Source organism: Cherax quadricarinatus, chromosome 83, assembly GCF_038502225.1.
Source record: "Cherax quadricarinatus isolate ZL_2023a chromosome 83, ASM3850222v1, whole genome shotgun sequence".
In the NCBI taxonomy this organism is placed as follows: domain Eukaryota; kingdom Metazoa; phylum Arthropoda; class Malacostraca; order Decapoda; family Parastacidae; genus Cherax; species Cherax quadricarinatus.
In genome coordinates, this window is record NC_091374.1 from 20,697,630 (window position 1) to 20,720,802 (window position 23,173).

The window sequence follows — 23,173 nt, forward strand, 5'->3', positions numbered from 1 at the left end:
TTAATATACGATATTTAAAACATCCCAGAGAGGTAAAATGCACATACAGTGAACTCATTATTTACCTTAAAATATGTGTAGTATTAATATAGGAAGAGAGGTGAGTAGTATTTATTTGTATATAGTCAGTGTAGGTAGCCGGTAGGTGTAGCCCACCTGGGCTACACCTACACTGTAGCCCAGAACCATATTATTAACATCGCCATGCCTTGTTCACTGAATTTAATCATTTCTAACAACTACTTTTAGATGCCATCATAAACGAAGGGAGAAGTAATGAATAATTCATGCCGAAAATTGTAAACAAAAGCGGAGTGGGGGAGTGGCTGGGCCAAACGCAGATTCATACACATTTTCTCTGATTGCTGAACAGAGAGAAAACGTAATGTTGTCCCTCCACCCGGCTACCACAAGTATTATTATCAGAGCATATAAAATATGCAATAAATGCCAGACAACAAGTTTACACTAACTTATATTAAGTTAGCAATAGAAATAGGCATTAAAAACACAATAAAAGGTAAGATACACACAGAGTACACTTATTACTTACCTTAAAATATTAATATTAATGTGTGAGAGGTGAGTGGCAGGGTGTTTATTGAATAAAATCAAAATGGCAAACCATCATCCTCTAACTTGGCACTTAAAGCAAGAGGCTTACGACTTCTCTTTTTATTACAGCTAACCTTAGACGCCATCATCAATGAGAGCCAACTAGTTAACGAAAGAGTAAACGAGAGAGAGAACAAGATACAGAGTTGAGACAATGTGAGAACACAAACTAAACAGGTAGTGGACAATCACTTGGTCAGGCGAAATGCGTATTAATATGTGTCTACTTTTAGTTCATTCACGTCCATTTGTAAGAGTTTGTAAAACATTTACCTCAATATTTTTTTATTTTAATAATAATTACCTCACAATACAAATACTCTTACATTGTGTACAAGTTGTACAAGTTAGTTCAGAATAAACAAACAGCAACACACCATTTTTAGAGTGAATGAAAATAATAATAATAATAATAATAATAATAATATAATAATATTATTAATAATATTATTAATATTAATAATAATAATAATTATTATTATTATTTATTATAAAAAGCACTAAACCCACAAGGGTCGTGAATTGCTATACACAGAGTAAAGGCATGCGAAAAGAATATTTTTCTACAGTTATCCCCCAGTTTGACTAGAGAAAACGTAATTCTTCCGACACTACCTACACAGCTGCTTTGTAAACAAATCTCATATTTACATCAAATTTTATTCTGAGTGTATGTATCATGTTCATATGCTATGTAATGGGTTTCATATATAATTTTGAGGAAAATATCATAGATGGATTAATGAAAATGCCTATACTGATGTAAAATAAGACATTTAGTGTGCCCAAGAGCAATTATTATTACGTATTATTGGCGTCTTGAGCAGAGAGAGACTTAGCGATTTTAACGTGTACCTGCACACCAGCACAGTGTGTAAGTATATTTAAGTACAGGTACACATAAGTATAATTATCAGAGTACATATAAAATATGCAGTAACTTTAAAACACTTTAAATTTTGGAAAGTTTCCTGACATAATAGATGTGGTCATGGAAAATGTAAACAAACCGGGTGGGGGGCGCCGTATTTAAAAGACCGCTTGCCGTATAGCAAATTTTGGTCATAATTTGACATCGCCGTATTAGTGGAACGCCGTAAAGCAGGGCCTTACTATATTCCACTTCCTAACAACTGAAGAAATGCTTCTAACATCCATTTGATTCATATGAGTCTTCACCTTCCAGTTGTGATCCTTGTTGCTGTGTCCCATCTCTGGAGCATCCTGTCTCTGTCCACCTTGTCAATTCCTCACATTATTTTTTGTCGTTATCATATCCCCCCATCTCTCATGTCCTCCAGTGTTGTCAGGTCGATTTTCCTTAACTTCTCTTCATAGGGCATGCCCCTTAGCTCTGGGACTATTCTTGTTGCAAACCTTTGCACTTTCTCTAATTTCCTTACATGCTTGGCTGGTATGGGTTCCAAACTGCAGCTGCATACTCCAGTATAGGCCTAACATACACAATGTACAGGGTCCTGAATGCTTCCTTATTGAGATGTCGGAATGCTATTCTTAGGTTTGCCTGGCACCAATATGCTGCAGCAGCTATTTGGTTGATGTGTGCCTCAGGAAATATGCCCGGTGCTATACTCGCCCAAAGATCCTTTTCCTTGAGTAAGGTTTGTAGTCTTTGGCTCCCTAGACTGTACTTCGTCTGCGATCTTCTTTGCCCTTCCCCAGTCTTCATGACCTTGTACTTGGTGTGGTTAAACTCCAGAAGCCAGTTGCTGGACCAGTCTTACAGCCTGTTCAGATAACTTTGTAGTTTTTTCTGATCCACAGCCCCTTGAATTCTCGGCATTAGCTTTACAAAGTATGTAAACAGGGACACCTCTGAATTTATTCCTTCAGTCCTGTCATTCACATATACCAGAAGTAGCAACAGCCCTAGGACTGACCCTTTTGGAACCCCGCTCGTCACAGGAGCCCACTGACACTTAGTCAAGGACTATCACTAGTTGTTTCTTTCCTGTCAGTTATTCCCTGATCCACTGCAGTGCCTTTCCTCTTATTCCTGCCTGCCCCTCTAGCTTTTGCACTAATTTCTTGTGCAGAACTGTGTCGAAAACCTTCTTACAGTGCAAGAAAATGCAGTCTACCCACTTCTCTCTCTCTTGCATTCTTCTGTCACTTTATCCTAAAACTTCAGTTGGGGCATGGAACAGGATTTCCCCTCCCTGATACCGTGCTGGTTATCGTGTGTGTGTGTGTGTACTCGCCTAATTGTACTCGCCTAATTGTGGTTGCAGGGGTCGAGACTCAGCTCCTGGCCCCGCCTCTTCACTGATCGCTACTGGATCCTCTCTCTCTCTGCTTCCTGAGCTTTGTCATACCTCTTCTTAAAACTATGTATGGTTCCTGCCTCCACTACTTCACTTGCTAGGCTATTCCACTTGCTGACAACTCTATGACTGAAGAAATACTTCCTAACATCCCTGTGATTCGTCTGAGTCTTCAGCTTCCAGTTGTGACCCCTTGTCCCTGTGTCCCCTCTCTGGAACATCCTATCTCTGTCCACCTCTGTTTATACAAGAAAATAACAACTGGCCAGAGTTATAACATAACAGACTTATCTGAGGTTCCTGGAGCTGTCTTGTCCAGTTGCCTGATATCTCAAGTTATGCAGGAATGCACCTCCAACAATTTCGCCTCCTATTTGAGAGGTATCAGCCCAATTTTAACCTCTAGAGCACGAAAATTCCTTCCCATTACACTAACGTTGTATCCAATTCAAATTAACAATGGCGACTGTCCTCTTTTTTAAAAATACATTTTTATTAAATACAATATAGGGCATCTATTTACCTATAAATTACCGTATTTCCAGAAGATATACAGTATTTTCCACAACATTCTCAAATTACTGAAAGTTCAGGAAAAAGTTTTAATGAAATAAATAAATCCAGGTTTAAATTGAAAATTTAGAAAAAATGTCTGGAACATGTTTGGAACATGACTGTGAACATGCCACAGTCTAGACTTTTTTTAAAACAGTTTGTGAGTGAATCAACAAGGAAAATATCTGGTGTTGACTGGTGTAACTTGACAAACTTCTACCTGCTGAACATTAATAAAGAACATTTAGTGTGGTACAGTGTGTAAACAACATATATTGTTCAAGGATATAATGACCTAAGTGGATATATCACAGATTAAGCAACACTAGGCACAAAAATCCCACATTTACATTAATATTCACATTATTGTAAAATCATAAACTGTCAACCTTCCAAACTGATTCATAACCTCACCAATAGTGATTTTCAGACTATGCTTTTTTTATTTTTTTGGTAATTTCTGTCAGTGATATTGAATTTTTTGTTAAACTATAAGATGAGTTGAGACTTGATGGTTATAGTAGTAGAAGCATCATGTCTACTAAGGATGGAAGTGAAACATCATAGGCAAGAATTTCTGCCATTAACATTCCTCTCTCCTTGGCGATATTAACTTTTCTCTCAACATTCAAATGATGTGTGATGGCATTACTCAAGTTTTTTTGGCTGCATATCTAATTGTCCTACACTTAGAAAAGTGGGCAGCATTTGCTTGTGAATAGGTATTAATAGTGGTTTTGAAAGTGTTATAACCTTACCTTTCGGAACTTGTTGCTATAGTCAAAGATCGGAGCATCTTGACATTCAGTGCTGGACTCATTCACTGGTTAGAATATTGTGAACCTTTTCCAAGGTATGGGTTTTCTCTGCTTGAAACATACTGGAGCATCTGTTGGATGTTGGCTTCCATTCTATTTCTGAGGTTTCTTGTTGGCTTGTGATGCATTATCAGCTCGAAATCGACCGGTGTAATGTTCATTAGCTCTTGAAATTTCTTTCTTATGGGGAAGACTTCATGGTAAACAAGCTCCCATTCAGCAGTGTGGTCCTTCCTTTTAGTTTATTGTCTATTCAAGATCCACTTCGATACCCACTGTATTAAAGTGGCCATTTGTTCTCCTTACAACGAAATGATCTTTCTTTACCGATCATATTCTTCAGAGTGATGAGTCAAGATCCACCATTTGCCCGAAGAAGAGTGAACCTTATCTTAAATAGTTTACTCTGTCGATTGTCGAAAGCATTAAAATCAGGGGGTGTAATAGCGAAACCGTCGAGTGAAACGTTGCAGAATTAACCAAGTTTTTAGCCTCAGGCATAAAATATTCATTTAGACTGTCGACCCTTAGTTTGATTAACGGCTCGCTAAATGCTGAGTCATATTAGGACTTCAGAATCTCACTCATTTCTTTGCTGTCATTTGTGTAAATCTCATCTCGTCTAAGCAGAAGTCCAATATTAGATGTGGGTTTTGTCAAAGATTTGGCATAAGAAAAGAAGTATTTTTTTTTCAATTTCATTTATGGTTTTACGTTCTTATGTTTCTTGTCTCCTCTGTGATTCCTTAAACTTTGTTTGGTTTGCGAGTACCCAGGATCTGAGTGTGTCTTCCACACCTTTTTTATATCTCCTCTCATTTCAGTGAATCTATTAGAACAATATAGTTGCTTGGACTTTCTGATTTATTTGGCGAGGAAAGGCATATAGTGTTTAATAAACTCTCTAGTTATTAAGCCCCTATTATATTGTTTATCATATTGATGGATTTTAGGATATTATATTATTATAATCATGGGGGAACGCTAAGCCCGTAGGATTATACAGCGCACCTTTGGGGGGAATGGAAGGCATTTAAGCTCAATTCAGAGAACCAGAGCACAGATCCAATTCCCTACATCAAGAGCCCCTCTCCAGTATCACAAGGAACCTCCCTTGAGGGAAGGATGCTGTTGGTAAGCCATGGGCAACTTAATCTTTTATTAGTGATCTGTTTAGTTTTTATGGGACAATGTTTGTTATATAGTCTGTGTATTTTGTTTAGAAATATGTCTACCAATTCATCGATTCGGTGAGCATAATTAGTGATTGTGTTTGCTGGTGTTGTCTTGGCCTGGGTCTTGTGCAGCTGGTGACCCAGCAGTGTGCATAAATAGTGGCTTTCTTTTCTGCCTATTATACTAACACATTTGGAAATAAATGGTATAAAATACCGACACAATGGAAATATAAACACAAATGCAGTATAATGTGATCCTTTATTGACTACGTTTCGCCCACACAGTGGGCTTTTTCAAGTCACAAACAGAACTACCTGGGGTGGAAGGAACGCGAGTATTTATAGTCCGGTTCAGAATGCTGAGGTCAGGTGAAGAATGCTGCATCTGATGATGTACCGAGTGGGGTTATAGAGTCTAAAAACTTGGGTAGCTTGGAAAGGAGATTGGATAAGTTTGTGAGCAGACCTTCTACAGTGTTCTTATGTGGGATAGCGATGAAGAAGTTTCTTGGCAAGTGGTTCAGCTATGTTATAGAAGCCACTATTCTGGTTGAAGTTGTCGGATATAGAAATAAGTGATGATTCCAGGATTCTTCGGTATTGAGTGTTGTCTTCTGTGGCGATAAGTCTTGAGTTTCTGTAATTTATCCTCGTCACTTCATCAGAGACTGCAGACGGCGAGCATTAAACATCTTCAACACACCCAGAGAAGACACTGCCGAGAAGAGATACATAGTCCTTCCCACCAACTCCATTGCCAAACATGTTTCCAACATCTTTGCCAAAACATCATTCTAAGTATCTACCTCCACAACCACGACCATCAAGGACATCACCAGTAGTAGACAGGACAAGCCTCCATCCTCTGCAGGGGTATACATAATCCCTTGTAATGACTGCAACAAGTTACACGTGGGCGAAACATCAAGGGACCTCCAAACACGTATTTCAGAACACCAATACGCAAGCAGGTCTGACGACACAAGGAATGCCTGCGTACAACACCGTAATTCACACAACCACTTGATAAACTACAGAAACTCGAGACTTATCGCCACAGAAGACAACACTCAATACCGAAGAATCCTGGAATCATCACTTATTTCTATATCCGACAACTTCAACCAGAATAGTGGCTTCTATAACATAGCTGCATTTAAACTGCATTACAGTGGACCCCTGCATAGCGACCTTAATCCGTGCAAGAGGGCTGGCTGTTATGCGAAATGTTCGGTATGTGAATGAATTTTCCCCATAAGAAATAATGGAAATAAAATTAATCCGTGCAAGACACCCAAAAGTATGAAAAAAAATTTTTTTTACCACAAAAAAATGTTAATTTTAGTACACACAAACTGAAAAAGGCATGCACAATTACATGACACTTACTTTTATTGAAGATCTGGTGATGATTGATGGGATGGGAGGAGGGGAGAGAGAGTGTTAGTGTTTAGAAGGGGAATCCCCTTCCATTAAGACTTGAGGAGGCAAGTCCTTTTCTGGGGTTACTTCCCTTCTTCTTTTAATGCCACTAGGACCAGCTTCAGAGTCACTGGACTTCTTTCGCACAACATATCTGTCCATAGTGGCCTGTACCTCTCGTTCCTTTATGATTTGTCTAAAGTGGTTCACAACATTGTCATTGTAACAGTCACCAGCACGGCTTGCAATAGCTGTGTGAGGGTGATTTTCATCAAAAAAGGTTTGCACTTCAAGCCATTTTGCACACATTTCCTTAATCTTTGAAGTAGGCAATTCCTTCAATTTCTCTCTCCCCTCCTTTGAACCAGTTTCCCCAGGTCTGGCCTCTTGCTCTTGAAGTTGATCTATCAGCTCATCAGTGGTTAGTTCTTCATTGTCCTCCTCCACCAACTCTTCCACATCCTCCCCACTAACCTCCAACCCCAAGGACTTCCCCAATGCCACAATTGATTCCTCAACTGGTATACTCCTCTCAGGGTTAGCCTCAAACCCTTCAAAATCCCTTTTGTCTACACATTCTGGCCACAGTTTCTTCCAAGCAGAGTTCAAGGTTCTCTTAGTCACTCCCTCCCAAGCCTTACCTATAAGGTTTACACAATTGAGGATATTAAAGTGATCCTTCCAAAACTCTTTTAGAGTCAATCGAGTGTCTGTGGTCACTTCAAAGCACTTTTGAAACAGAGCTTTTGTGTACAGTTTCTTGAAGTTGGAAATGACCTGCTGGTCCATGGGCTGCAGGAGAGGAGTGGTATTAGGAGGCAAAAACTTCACCTTAATGAAGCTCATGTCCCCATAAAGTCGCTCTGCCACGTCTGTAGGATGACCAGGGGCATTGTCTAACACCAGGAGGCACTTAAGTTCTAATTTCTTTTCAGTTAGGTAATCTTTGACATTGGGGGCAAATGCATGGTGTAACCAGTTATAGAAAAAGTCCCTAGTGACCCATGCCTTACTGTTTGATCTCCACAGCACACACAAATTATCCTTGAGGACATTCTTTTGCCTGAACGCTCTGGGAGTTTCAGAGTGATACACTAATAAAGGCTTAACTTTGCAATCACCACTAGCATTGGCACACATCAACAAAGTAAGCCTGTCTTTCATAGGCTTATGTCCTGGGAGTGCCTTTTCCTCCTGAGTAATGTAGGTCCTGCTTGGCATTTTCTTCCAGAACAGGCCTGTTTCATCACAATTAAACACTTGTTCAGGTTTCAGTCCTTCAGTTTCTATGTACTCCTTGAATTCCTGCACATATTTTTCAGCTGCTTTGTGGTCCGAACTGGCAGCCTCACCATGCCGTATCACACTATGTATGCCACTACGCTTCTTAAATCTCTCAAACCAACCTTTGCTGGCCTTAAATTCACTCACATCATCACTAGTTGCAGGCCTTTTTTTAATTAAATCCTCATGCAACTTCCTAGCCTTTTCACATATGATCGCTTGAGAGACGCTATCTCCTGCTAGCTGTTTTTCATTTATCCACACCAATAAGAGTCTCTCAACATCTTCCATCACTTGCGATCTTTGTTTCGAAAACACAGTTAAACCTTTGGCAAGAACAGCTTCCTTGATTGCCGTTTTCTTGGCCACAATAGAAGAGATGGTTGATTTGGGTTTCTTGTACAACCTGACCAGGTCGGTGATACGCACTCCACTTTCATACTTATCAATGATCTCTTTCTTCATTTCTATAGGAATTCTAACCCTTATTGCTGTAGGGTTGGAACTAGAAGCTTTCTTGGGGCCCATGGTCACTTATTTTCCAGAAACAGCACCGAAAACACTGTAATAATACGAAATATTCCGATTGTATGCTTGAATGTTACCGCGGAGGCTGGCTGGTAAACAATGCCACCGGCGGAACATATGAGGCTGGCTCAGGCCGCACATTGGACGCGTCTCGGACGAAGGCCGCTGAGCGGGTTTTTGGGCGGTATGCGGGGCAAAATTTTAGCGATCAAAGCGTCCGCTATGCGGATTGTCCGTTATGCAAGGCGTCCGTTATGCAGGGGTCCACTGTATTTGTATGGCTTAAAGAAATGACCATTATTACTCCTGGCAGTTTATTGCTGTGTCCATTTACAGAGATAATTATTGTTGTATTGATTAAAGATGTGGAGTGAGAAAGTTACCTGCAGAGAATTAATCATAATAAACGGTCCAAACGTATATACATGTTCTTACGTGTAGCACCCCAAATGTATATATACGTTTTAATTTTCCTGCCTCCAAATTTGGCACAATTGCCCTGAGATGCCTAGTCAGCATTGAATGGGTCTTAACACTCGGTGTGCATCATATTAAAAAAATCTGGGACCACTTAGTACCTTGGGGGAAATTTATTATTATTATAATCATGGGGGAGCGTTAAACCCATAAGATTATACAGCGCATGCAGGAGGAGGATGGAAGGTATTCAGGCTCAATTCAGGGAACTGGAGCACAGATCCAATTCCCTAGATCAAGAGCCCCTTGCCAGCGTCAAGGAACCTCCCTTGAGGGGCCTTGGGGGAAAGCCAGTTAAATTGAGCGCCAACTAGAGCAAACAGTGCGGCCAACACCAAGGATTCTCTGACATAGTCATATTAACACTTCTCTTTTAAGAGGAAAGTGATGTTAACCCCAAGTTTAGGGTCTGTCGATCTCTACCTCTGTCTATCTGTGTCTGGCTCTATCTCTTTCAATCTGTCTCTATCTCTGTCTCACAGGTACACATAAATACCTAGGATTACCCAAAAAATCTGCTTGAAGATGTGAGTAAACGTGATGACGCAGTCTTGTGGCTCTCTCTGAGACAGAGAGCTAGGCGGATAGACAGATAGACAAGGAGCATGACAGACAGACAAATAGACAGACATGTTTGTTACCAGCAAAAACAAAGCAAGGGCCGATGCTCATCAAACATCAGCTCTTATCAGATGTTATCTCATCATGTCACTGTCAGGGGTGGACTTTGTTTTTCATGTTTCAAGGAATCATCATCCCACCCACCCCTCCCCTCCCTTCTCTCTCTCTCCCTCCCTCCCTCTCTCTCCCTCTCTCTTTTTTTTTTTTTTTTACACAGGGTTTGACAAGGTTAAGGATCCCTAGCTTTATTGACAAGCTATTTACAGGTTAAGGATTCCTAACTTTATTGGCAAGCTAAGAGCTGTTACCTACATCAGCTCATTTGAAAGCATTTTTATTGTTATGAGACATACAAGTAGGGAACAGGATGAAGTTGGAGCCATCTGTGGGCCAGCATTTTCATGTGATCAACTGACTTTATCTCGTTGACATCATTATGCTGTACGAATGTGTTCCATACTCGAGTCATCCTGGGTATGTATGATCTCAGATGGAGTGATGTTCTGGAGAAGGGTACAGCCAGAGTAAAGTTGCTGCTTTCTGCCCGTCTTGTGGCATAAAAGCTTGTTTCACGCTGTCCTCGACGTGGATCCAAGTGTGGTACTTTGACAATATTGGCCTTGTACATAACAGTAAGGCCACCCACATCCCTCCTATGTTGAAGGCTCGCTCGCTCGCTCGCCGCCGCCGCCGCCGCCGCCGCCTCCTCCTCCAAAACATTGCTGGGACATATAAATACTTTGTTTACATTCCAAGACAATAGTAAATGGCCAAGGCAGGTGTAAATGTCCATCTGTCAGTGTGTTTGTGACAATGTGAGTACAATTTCAGTACCTAATATTAGTGTCAGAACAAAGATTGGTTATGAAATGACAAGAACTATTATAAATTGTAATTATCAGAACATAAAAATTACATGAAAAATAGAAAAAAGGTATATCAGCAACACTTTTGCAAGCAGCAGGACTCCATGTTGCCGTCACGTGAGCATCCAGTGCCAACTTCTCGACCTCATATCTCGGTAAGTACTGACCCTAATTTTTTTTATTCCAAAACACTTAAAAATATGTGCTCTTTTTTCTATAAAAAAATATTCGGGGCACTGCACAAGTGAAAGTATATATATGTTTGTTTGGATCGTTTAAGGATTAAAATATTTACTGTATTCAAACTCTTTTCAACTCCTCTTCTGCTCCATCAATTATTCCTTTTTTCTTGCCACCACTCATGATTTCTTCTCATCACTATTATATTCAGCTGAAAGTGCCAAACCCTCAGGGGTAGCTCCAATTTCTTGGATCAAAAGCCCTTCATAAATATTAAAAGACAATTTTATTTACAAGAAATTTGTTCCTAGAGTGCTCTTAAATGTGAACTCTAATATACCTGAAAGAATAATTATAAATTCATATTAGAAATATAATTTATATGGAAGTGTGATAAAATTATTAACATAAAATGTATTGACTTTAACAGGTCCATCAATTATATGAAAAAAAATGTGTTAAAAGGGCTTTTATTGAAAAAATATTTTGGTCTGTTAAGTTGTTTATAAGCTATGGCGGGAAAAGAGGAGCTACAAATGTATAAATTCAAGGATTATGTGGAGTAAAATAAAGATTGGATGTGAAAAGTGGGTTAAAGTAAGTGTGTATGCACCTGGAGAAGAGAGAAGTGTAGAGGAGAGAGAGAGATTCTGGGAAATGTTGAGTGAATGCGTGGGGAGTTTTGAATCAAGTGTGAGAGTAATGGTGGTTGGGGATTTCAATGCTAAAGTGGATAAAAATGTTATGGAGGGAGTAGTAGGTAAATTTGGGGTGCCAGGGGTAAATGTAAATGGGGAGCCTTTAATTGAGCTATGTGTAGAAAGAAATTTGGTAATAAGTAATACATATTTTATGAAAAAGAGGATAAATAAATATACAAGGTATGATGTAGTACGTAATGAAAGTAGTTTGTTAGATTATGTATTGGTGGATAAAAGGTTGATGGGTAGGCTCCAGGATGTACATGTTTATAGAGGGGCAACTGATATATCGGATCATTATTTAGTTGTAGCTACAGTTAGAGTAAGAGGTAGATATGAAAAGAGGAAGGTGGCAACAAGTAAGAGGGAGGTGAAAGTATATAAACTAAGGGAGGAGGAAGTTCGGGTGAGATTTTTTTATTTATTATCACACCGGCCGATTCCCACCAAGGCAGGGTGGCCCGAAAAAGAAAAACTTTCACCATCATTCACTCCATCACTGTCTTGCCAGAAGGGTGCTTTACACTACAGTTTTTAAACTGCAACATTAACACCCCTCCTTCAGAGTGCAGGCACTGTACTTCCCATCTCCAGGACTCAAGTCCGGCCTGCCGGTTTCCCTGAATCCCTTCATAAATGTTACTTTGCTCACACTCCAACAGCACGTCAAGTATTAAAAACCATTTGTCTCCATTCACTCCTATCAAACACGCTCACGCATGCCTGCTGGAAGTCCAAGCCCCTCGCACACAAAACCTCCTTTACCCCCTCCCTCCAACCCTTCCTAGGCCGACCCCTACCCCGCCTTCCTTCCACTACAGACTGATACACTCTTGAAGTCATTCTGTTTCGCTCCATTCTCTCTACATGTCCGAACCACCTCAACAACCCTTCCTCAGCCCTCTGGACAACAGTTTTGGTAATCCCGCACCTCCTCCTAACTTCCAAACTACGAATTCTCTGCATTATATTCACACCACACATTGCCCTCAGACATGACATCTCCACTGCCTCCAGCCTTCTCCTCGCTGCAACATTCATCACCCACGCTTCACACCCATATAAGAGCGTTGGTAAAACTATACTCTCATACATTCCCCTCTTTGCCTCCAAGGACAAAGTTCTTTGTCTCCACAGACTCCTAAGTGCACCACTCACTCTTTTTCCCTCATCAATTCTATGATTCACCTCATCTTTCATAGACCCATCCGCTGACACGTCCACTCCCAAATATCTGAATACGTTCACCTCCTCCATACTCTCTCCCTCCAATCTGATATTCAATCTTTCATCACCTAATCTTTTTGTTATCCTCATAACCTTACTCTTTCCTGTATTCACCTTTAATTTTCTTCTTTTGCACACCCTACCAAATTCATCCACCAATCTCTGCAACTTCTCTTCAGAATCTCCCAAGAGCACAGTGTCATCAGCAAAGAGCAGCTGTGACAACTCCCACTTTGTGTGTGATTCTTTATCTTTTAACTCCACGCCTCTTGCCAAGACCCTCGCATTTACTTCTCTTACAACCCCATCTATAAATATATTAAACAACCACGGTGACATCACACATCCTTGTCTAAGGCCTACTTTTACTGGGAAAAAAATTTCCCTCTTTCCTACATACTCTAACTTGAGCCTCACTATCCTCGTAAAAACTCTTCACTGCTTTCAGTAACCTACCTCCTACACCATACACTTGCAACATCTGCCACATTGCCCCCCTATCCACCCTGTCATACGCCTTTTCCAAATCCATAAATGCCACAAAGACCTCTTTAGCCTTATCTAAATACTGTTCACTTATATGTTTCACTGTAAACACCTGGTCCACACACCCCCTACCTTTCCTAAAGCCTCCTTGTTCATCTGCTATCCTATTCTCCGTCTTACTCTTAATTCTTTCAATTATAACTCTACCATACACTTTACCAGGTACACTCAACAGACTTATCCCCCTATAATTTTTGCACTCTCTTTTATCCCCTTTGCCTTTATACAAAGGAACTATGCATGCTCTCTGCCAATCCCTAGGTACCTTACCCTCTTCCATACATTTATTAAATAATTGCACCAACCACTCCAAAACTATATCCCCACCTGCTTTTAACATTTCTATCTTTATCCCATCAATCCCGGCTGCCTTACCCCCTTTCATTTTACCTACTGCCTCACGAACTTCCCCCACACTCACAACTGGCTCTTCCTCACTCCTACAAGATGTTATTCCTCCTTGCCCTATACACGAAATCACAGCTTCCCTATCTTCATCAACATTTAACAATTCCTCAAAATATTCCTTCCATCTTCCCAATACCTCTAACTCTCCATTTAATAACTCTCCTCTCCTATTTTTAACTGACAAATCCATTTGTTCTCTAGGCTTTCTTAACTTGTTAATCTCACTCCAAAACTTTTTCTTATTTTCAACAAAATTTGTTGATAACATCTCACCCACTCTCTCATTTGCTCTCTTTTTACACTGCTTCACCACTCTCTTAACTTCTCTCTTTTTCTCCATATACTCTTCCCTCCTTTCATCACTTCTACTTTGTAAAAACTTCTCATATGCTAACTTTTTCTCCCTTACTACTCTCTTTACATCATCATTCCACCAATCGCTCCTCTTCCCTCCTGCACCCACTTTCCTGTAACCACAAACTTCTGCTGAACACTCTAACACTACATTTTTAAACCTACCCCATACCTCTTCGACCCCATTGCCTATGCTCTCATTAGCCCATCTATCCTCCAATAGCTGTTTATATCTTACCCTAACTGCCTCCTCTTTTAGTTTATAAACCTTCACCTCTCTCTTCCCTGATGCTTCTATTCTCCTTGTATCCCATCTACCTTTTACTCTCAGTGTAGCTACAACTAGAAAGTGATCTGATATATCTGTGGCCCCTCTATAAACATGTACATCCTGAAGTCTACTCAACAGTCTTTTATCTACCAATACATAATCCAACAAACTACTGTCATTTCGCCCTACATCATATCGTGTATACTTATTTATCCTCTTTTTCTTAAAATATGTATTACCTATAACTAAACCCCTTTCTATACAAAGTTCAATCAAAGGGCTCCCATTATCATTTACACCTGGCACCCCAAACTTACCTACCACACCCTCTCTAAAAGTTTCTCCTACTTTAGCATTCAAGTCCCCTACCACAATTACTCTCTCACTTGGTTCAAAGGCTCCTATACATTCACTTAACATCTCCCAAAATCTCTCTCTCTCCTCTGCATTCCTCTCTTCTCCAGGTGCATACACGCTTATTATGACCCACTTCTCGCATCCAACCTTTACTTTAATCCACATAATTCTTGAATTTACACATTCATATTTTCTTTTCTCCTTCCATAACTGATCATTTAACATTACTGCTACCCCTTCCTTTGCTCTAACTCTCTCAGATACTCCAGATTTAATCCCATTTATTTCCCCCCACTGAAACTCTCCTACCCCCTTCAGCTTTGTTTCGCTTAGGGCCAGGACATCCAACTTCTTTTCATTCATAACATCAGCAATCATCTGTTTCTTGTCATCCGCACTACATCCACGCACATTTAAGCAACCCAGTTTTATAAAGTTTTTCTTCTTCTCTTTTTTAGTAATTGTATACAGGAGAAGGGGTTACTAGCCCATTGCTCCCGGCATTTTAGTCGCCTCATACGACACGCATGGCTTACGGAGGAAAGATTCTTTTCCACTTCCCCATGGACAATAGAAGAAATAAAAAAGAACAAGAGCTATTTAGAAAAAGGAGAGATATAAGCGACTATTGGTGAAGCGACTATTGGGTGAGATATAAGCGACTATTGGCAAAAGGTGGGCTAGTGCAAAGATGAGTAGTGGGGGGGTTGAAGAGGGTTGGAATAGTTTTAAAAATGCAGTATTAGAATGTGGGGCAGAAGTTTGTGGTTATAGGAGGGTGGGGGCAGGAGGAAAGAGGAGTGACTGGTGGAATGATGAAGTAAAGGGTGTGATAAAAGAGAAAAAGGTAGCTTATGAGAGGTTTTTACAAAGCAGAAGTGTTATAAGAAGAGCAGAGTATATGGAGAGTAAAAGAAAGGTGAAGAGAGTGGTGAGAGAGTGCAAAAGGAGAGCAGATGATAGAGTGGGAGAGGCACTGTCAAGAAATTTTAATGAAAATAAGAAAAAATTTTGGAGAGTTAAACAAGTTAAGAAAGCCTAGGGAAAATATGGATTTGTAAGTTAAAAACAGAGTAGGGGAATTAGTAGATGGGGAAAGGGAGGTATTAGGTAGATGGCGAGAATATTTTGAGGAACTTTTAAATGTTGAGGAAGAAAGGGAGGCGGTAATTTCATCCACTGGCCAGGGAGGTATACCATCTTTTAGGAGTGAAGAAGAGCAGAATGTAAGTGTGGTGGAGGTACATGAGGCATTACGTAGAATGAAAGGGGGTAAAGCAGCTGGAACTGATGGGATCATGACAGAAATGTTAACAGCAGGGGGGGATATAGTGTTGGAGTGGTTGGTACTTTTGTTTAATAAATGTATGAAAGAGGGGAAGGTACCTAGGGATTGGCAGAGAGCATGTATAGTTCCTTTATATAAAGGGAAAGGGGACAAAAGAGATTGTAAAAATTATAGAGGAATAAGTTTACTGAGTATACCAGGAAAAGTATACGGTAGGGTTATAATTGAAAGAATTAGAGGTAAGACAGAATGTAGGATTGTGGATGAGCAGGGAGGCTTCAGAGTGGGTAGGGGATGTGTAGATCAAGTGTTTACATTGAAGCATATATGTGAACAGTATTTAGATAAAGGTAGGGAAGTTTTTATTGCATTTATGGATTTAGAAAAGGCATATGATAGAGTGGATAGAGGAGCAATGTGGCAGATGTTGCAAATATATGGAATAGGTGGTAAGTTACTAAATGCTGTTAAGAGTTTTTATGAGGATAGGCTCAGGTTAGGGCGTGTAGAAGAGAGGGAAAATACTTCCCGGTAAAAGTAGGTCTTAGACAGGGATGTGTAATGTCACCATGGTTGTTTAATATATTTATAGATGGGGTTGTAAAAGAAGTAAATGCTAGGGTGTTCGGGAGAGGGGTGGGGTTAAATTATGGGGAATCAAATTCAAAATGGGAATTGATACAGTTACTTTTTGCTGATGATACTGTGCTTATGGGAGAAAAATTGCAAAGGTTAGTGGATGAGTTTGAGAATGTGTGTAAAGGTAGAAAGTTGAAAGTGAACATAGAAAAGAGTAAGGTGATGAGGGTATCAAATGATTTAGATAAAGAAAAATTGGATATCAAATTGGGGAGGAGGAGTATGGAAGAAGTGAATGTTTTCAGGTACTTGGGAGTTGACGTGTCGGCGGATGGATTTATGAAGGATGAGGTTAATCATAGAATTGATGAGGGAAAAAAGGTGAGTGGTGCATTGAGGTATATGTGGAGTCAAAAAAACGTTATTTATGGAGGCAAAGAAGGGAATGTATGAAAGTACAGTAGTACCAACACTCTTATATGGATGTGAAGCTTGGGTGGTAAATGCAGCAGCGAGGAGACGGTTGGAGGCAGTGGAGATGTCCTGTCTAAGGGCAATGTGTGGTGTAAATATTATGCAGAAAATTCGGAGTGTGGAAATTAGCAGGTGTGGAGTTAATAAAAGCATTAGTCAGAGGGCAGAAGAGGGGTTGTTGAGGTGGTTTGGTCATTTAGAGAGAATGGATCAAAGTAGAATGACATGGAAAGCATATAAATCTATAGGGGAAGGAAGGAGGGGTAGGGGTCGTCCTCAAAAGGGTTGGAAAGAGGGGGTAAAGGAGGTTTTGTGGGTGAGGGGCTTGGACTTCCAGCAAGCGTGCATGAGCGTGTTAGATAGGAGTGAATGGAAACAAATGATACTTGGGACCTGACGATCTGTTGGAGTGTGAGCAGGGTAATATTTAGTGAAGGGATTCAGGGAAACCGGTTATTTTCATATAGTCGGACTTGAGTCCTGGAAATGGGAAGTACAATGCCTGCACTTTAAAGGAGGGGTTTGGGATATTGGCAGTTTGGAGGGATATGTTGTGTATCTTTATACGTATATGCTTCTAAACTGTTGTATTCTGAGCACCTCTGCAAAAACAGTGATAATGTGCGAGTGTGGTGAAAGTGTTGAATGATGATGAAAGTATTTTCTTTTTGGGGATTTTCTTTCTTTTTTGGGTCACCCTGCCTCGGTGGGAGACGGCCGACTTGTTGAAAAAAAAAAAGTCGTTTATCGAGTCATACAAAGGATATCAAATGCATATACAGTATATGTTGGTAGGATGCAGAACATATGCTTGATTACAATATTCAAATGCTGTCTGGTATGTTTGACTTGTTCCAGCACAACTTCAGTGCCAAGAACATCCCTGTAATATGGTGTGTACCAGTGGTTTGGCATATTGATAGTTAAACTACAGAATGTAATGTCCTATGAAGACAGCTATATGCATGTCAGTCACTCTTGTACGTGAGAACACCCTTTCTGGAGAAGTTGTTGATGTCAAGCCTGTACATTTTTTCAGGTGCTGTGTGTGCAGATTCAGTCAAGTTTCCATTCAAGGTTTCTTTTCTGGAGATTAAGAGTCTAACATGTTCCAAGTGCCTTCATAAAGTTTACCATGAAGACTGTCTCCCATTTTTCTAGACTGATGAAGACCTAACAAGTGTAGCAACAGACACTTCAATATAGTACCATATGGTAGAGGAGGAAAGAGGCATTCAGTGTGTGTGAGATGAGACAAGATACCATTTCAATTATTTTTTGTAGAAAATAGTGTCAGTTTAAGTCTTTCCAAAACTTTGTCTTTTCTACATTATGCCAGTTTGGGCCCAATACAAACATTATAAAACTTTTCAGTGTTTCTGGCAAACAGAACTCAATATATTGTATATATATAATGGTATACAAAATAAAAGTTTCCATAACATTTTAACATCATTATTTTTCTAGCACTTCCTCTTCACAGTGTTTGTAGGTGGTGGTATCATAGGTTCTTTTATTTCAAATGTCTCAACAATTTGTTTCCAGTCGCTCTTCGTTAAACTTATCACACTCTGGTGGGAAACACCTCCAGTATGTGATGCTGATGAAAGTTGTCTTGGTGCAATAACAGGGAGACCATTCTCATCTGCAAGGAAAAAAAAATATATATTGCCTCCATTTTCCTGATACCTCCAATAACTCTTCTATTCTATTTTTAACTGTCAAATCCATTCATTCCTTCAGCTTTCTTAACTTATTAATTTCACTCCAAAACATGTTGACAGCATCTCATTCCCTCATTTGCTCTCCTTTACCACTCTCTTAATCTCTCCATATACCACTTCTAATTATTTTTATTATAATCAAAACTAAATGCTAAATGCACAGTGTCCAGTAGCTAGATTGCTAGCACACTAAGCTCACACACTGAGGTCTAGGGGTCGATCCCCGGTGTGGGTGGAAACATTAGGACGTATTTTCTTAACCCTCTGACTGTTTCATTCGTATATATACGTCTTATGAGCTAATGTGTTTGATGTATATATACTCAAAAATTTTAGCGGCTTCCAATCAAGCAGGAGAAAGCTGGTAGGCCCACATGTGAGAGAATGGGTCTGTGTGGTCAGTGTGCACCATATAAAAAAAAATCCTGCAGCACGCAGTGCATAATGAGAAAAAAACTCCGTGTTTTTGGACTAAAACGCCGAATTCGTGTATTTTCGTATAGTATTTATGGTTGTATTCTTGTTTGCTTGGTCTCATTTGATATTATAGAAATAGAGGTGATTTTGATTGGTTTTACTATGAAAAGAACCTTGAAGAGCTCAAAGTTGGGGAAATGTTTGATTTTTGCCGATGTTCAAATGTAAACAAGTGATGTCGTTGTCCAATAAATGTCCAACTAGCCATTCTAATATGAAGTCATGAATGGGTTGACATTATTTATATAATTATTACAATATTGCAGTAGTCTGCATAACAGTAAATCTTCTATTTTTTGAATAAAAATTCAAAATAGAAAGCAAGAGTAATATCAGAGGGGCCTGGATATGTGACTGATGAACAAAGAAAATGTTATTTTAGAGCCAGGAATGTCTCCACTGTTCATTCTGGACCCTATTTTGAAATTGACATATTTTTTAATTTGTATGAAATTGGCCAAATTGCAAATTTCTGACCATATTATTGGGTAGTTGAAATCGGTAAATGGGCAGTGTCTTGTGCCCAGTCAATAGAACAAATGGAGGTCTAAAGAAATAGCTATGAGTTTGGTCAACTGGGACAATGGAATTAGCCAAAAATAGGGCTCAAAGTGGACGAAATCGTAAATATCGCCGAGGTCGCTAACTTTGCGAGAGTGTAATTCCATAAGTTTTCCATCAAATTTCGTACTTTTGGTGTCATTACCATCGGGAAAAGATTTTCTATCATTTCATAAGAAAAAATAAATTTTTTTTTTCAAAAATTTTTTGACACCAGGAGACACCTCAGGATTTGGGGTTGCGACAGTCAAAGGGTTAAGACACCTGCTGTCCATTGTTCACAAATCAGGAAAATGGATACCTGAGTGTTAGCTGACTAGTGTGGGTCATATCCTGAGACAAAATTGACCTAATTTAATTGAAATGCTAACTACATGATAGTATGTTACTAATGTCAGTTATGCCTGTATACCTTATACATGTACCTGTAAAAATGAAGATTATTCTTAGGTTATTATGCAGTGCTACAGGGTAGGGTTTGATTTGAGATGAGTGTGGGTGGAGAGTATAAGAGAGGTAGAGTTAGTAAAGGTGGTGAGGAGTGCTAAAGGAACTATAATCAAAGTTTGTGTAATATATCTGTTGCTGTCAAAAAGTAAAAGAGTACATCACTAAGTGAGGAGAGGCTGTATATTAGAGCTTATTTCCTCTATTTTTTTTATTTCGATATACAGTACACTACTGTATAAACATTTAAAAATGTTATAAATGGTGCAAAGGTGACATTAAAACAGCATCAATGATGGTTGACACAAACCCACTACCATTATAGTATGCTCCTCACTTAGTGTGAATTCATTTACCAACGTGGTCTCAGGAACAGAATTCCACCGTTAAGTGAGGAGAAATTGGAACCTGACAATTCTGAAAGAGTAAAACTGATGCCTTTCCATGAGATACCCATGAGTGATATATGTGTGCCTGATGCAAAGACAGGAAAGCATAGTCTTCCAACCATGACATCAATAATAAGAAAACCAGAATCCTAAACATGTTTTGATGGAATATAATTTGTTACAAATCAACTTTAACTAACACTGTTGCCAACAGCTGTGAAGGTGGCTAGAGATTACAGCAAAATAGTCTGAGAATGGAATACCCCCTATATGAAACTTGAAGGTCATGCACCACTGACCATGCAGCCGAGTCCACCTGCTTGTTGCCCTGAACATTAACATGACCAGGGACCCAGCAGAAAACACTTTCTTTGTTTTTTGCTAGAAATGCAGCAAAACCAAAGTTATATATGAAGAACTGGGGGATGAGGCGAATTTAATTTTTTGATAGCTTGCAAAGCACTAAAGGAGTCTGAAACTACCGCCATTGTTGAGGTAGTCCTGGACGCAATACGTATGTACAATCACTATGAGAACTGCATACAGTTCACTTGTGAGTATGTTAGCTGAGTCTAATAAATGACCTCACACAACTCTGTCTGGGAACACTTCTGTAAACCCAACATTGTCAGAGGATTTAAAACCATCAGTATAACCTGCAATGGCATGAGAATGAGACCTGAAAGTGGTTAAGAAAAAGGGAGTGAGAAACAACTGTAGGTATTTGAGCTTTTGCACAAGGCAGTGGGGAAGAACAGACTAGAACTGTTGGAACCTCTCATGGGGGAAGAGAAAAGTTAGATGCTAGATGAACATATAAAGGAAATGAAAATGAAAATATTTACACCTACCATCCGACTTACGACCTGCTCGACATACGTGCACTCGACTTACGATCGTGCATCTGGCAGCTGGGCTGGGCCGGCTGATGCACACCACTGTACAATATTTGACAATACTCGTGGCGGCAATGCATCATGCAGGCAGCATCAGTTTGAGTAACCCTGCCCTATCAGCAGCATCATACTGTATTAACTGTACTAACAGGACAGTAAATTTCACCATGGCCTATCTGTATCTGTCTGCCTGTATGTCTGTGTCTGCCTGTATCTCTGTGTGTCTGTTTATCTGTCTGTCTACCAGTGTGTCTGTCTTTCTGTCTACCTGTGTGTCTGTCTTTCTGTCTACCTGTGTGTCTGTCTTTCAGTCTGCTTGTCTGTCTCAGAGCCACTCATTAACCCTTTCAGGGTCCGTCCCGTAGATCTACGGCTTTACGTTCAGTGTCCAAACCGTAGATCTACGTCATGAGCTCAGCTCACTCTGATAAACTGTGAGTGGTAAATTTGGGCCTAGATATGAGAGAATACATCTATGTGGTATGTGTGCACCACATAAAACAAATCCTGCAGCACACTGTGTATAATGAGAGGAAAAAAACTGAGACCGTGATTTTCGATTAAAACAGTGACTTTGCAGTGTTTTTTCGTATGTTTTTTATAGTTGTATTTGTGATTTCTTGGTCTCATTTGATAGAATGGAAGACATATTACAGAAATAGAGATAATTTTGATTGGTTTTAGCACTGGAAATGGCTTGAAACTGAGCTCAAAGTGGCGGAAATGTTAAATTTTTGCCAATGTTCAAGAGTAAACAAACGACCTCACACGTCTAATACACATCAGCTGGTGGGTCTAATATACATTCATAAATGTGGTGATGATATTTATACAATTATTACAATATTGCATAACAGTAAATCTTCTATTTTTTGGTGTGAATAAAAATTCATTATGTGAATAAAAAATCAAAATGGAATTTATTTGTAAAGCCTCAAAACGTAACTAATGAACAGAGGAAATGTTAGTTTAGTGCCAGGAATACCTACATTGTTTATTCTGGATCCTATTTTGAAATTGGAATATTTTGAACTTTGTGTTAAATTGGCCAAATTACCAATTTCTGGTCACTTTATTTTGTACGTAGTTGAAACAGTTGACTTGGCGATTTCTTGTGCTCAATCGATAGAATAGAAGTAATCCTAGTGAAATAGCTAAGAATTTGGTCGACTGGAATAATGTAATTGGCCTAAAATGGGAGTCAAAGTCGGCAAAATCGCCGATTCGTAAATATCGCTGACACATCAAAATTCACGAGAGCATAATTTCGTCAATTTCCCATCAAATTTCGTACTTTTTGTTTTATTACATTCACAAAAAGATTCTCTACCATTTTATAAGAAAAAAATAAATTTTTTTTTTTTGAAAATTCTTGGACACTGGGGCACCACTTCAGATTTTGGCCTTGTACTCTGAAAGGGTTAAGAGTGTACTTGGTCTTGAAGATGCCATATTAATAATGATAACAATAATAATCACTGAGGCACATTAAATGTGTATAAAACATTAATATAGACATTTTGCTTAATCCATCTATGATTTTTTTTTTTCAAAATTATATAATAAACATGCTACATAACATATAAACATATAAATTAACAAATATGAGATGTTTTTCTGGTCGGGTTGACAGAGTGAACAGAAA

The 23,173-nt window shown here is 39.3% G+C and overlaps 2 protein-coding genes across 2 annotated transcripts in view; one reads left to right on the forward strand and one right to left on the reverse strand.

The window, feature by feature from the left end:
* The window catches only part of LOC128685584 (uncharacterized), an 88,577-nt gene extending 70,373 nt beyond the window's left edge, over window positions 1-18,204 (forward strand). The window contains exon 5 of the mRNA XM_070102905.1: window positions 18,074-18,204. Coding sequence (XP_069959006.1) covers window positions 18,074-18,139 — 66 coding nt within the window. The 3' untranslated portion in view covers window positions 18,140-18,204. The remainder of the gene's footprint in view (window positions 1-18,073) is intronic.
* A 221-nt stretch (window positions 18,205-18,425) lies between these two features.
* The window catches only part of Nse4 (Non-SMC element 4), a gene marked incomplete at its 5' end in the record, with an annotated part of 46,270 nt that continues 41,522 nt past the window's right edge, over window positions 18,426-23,173 (reverse strand). The window contains 1 exon segment of the mRNA XM_070102900.1: window positions 18,426-18,679. Coding sequence (XP_069959001.1) covers window positions 18,498-18,679 — 182 coding nt within the window.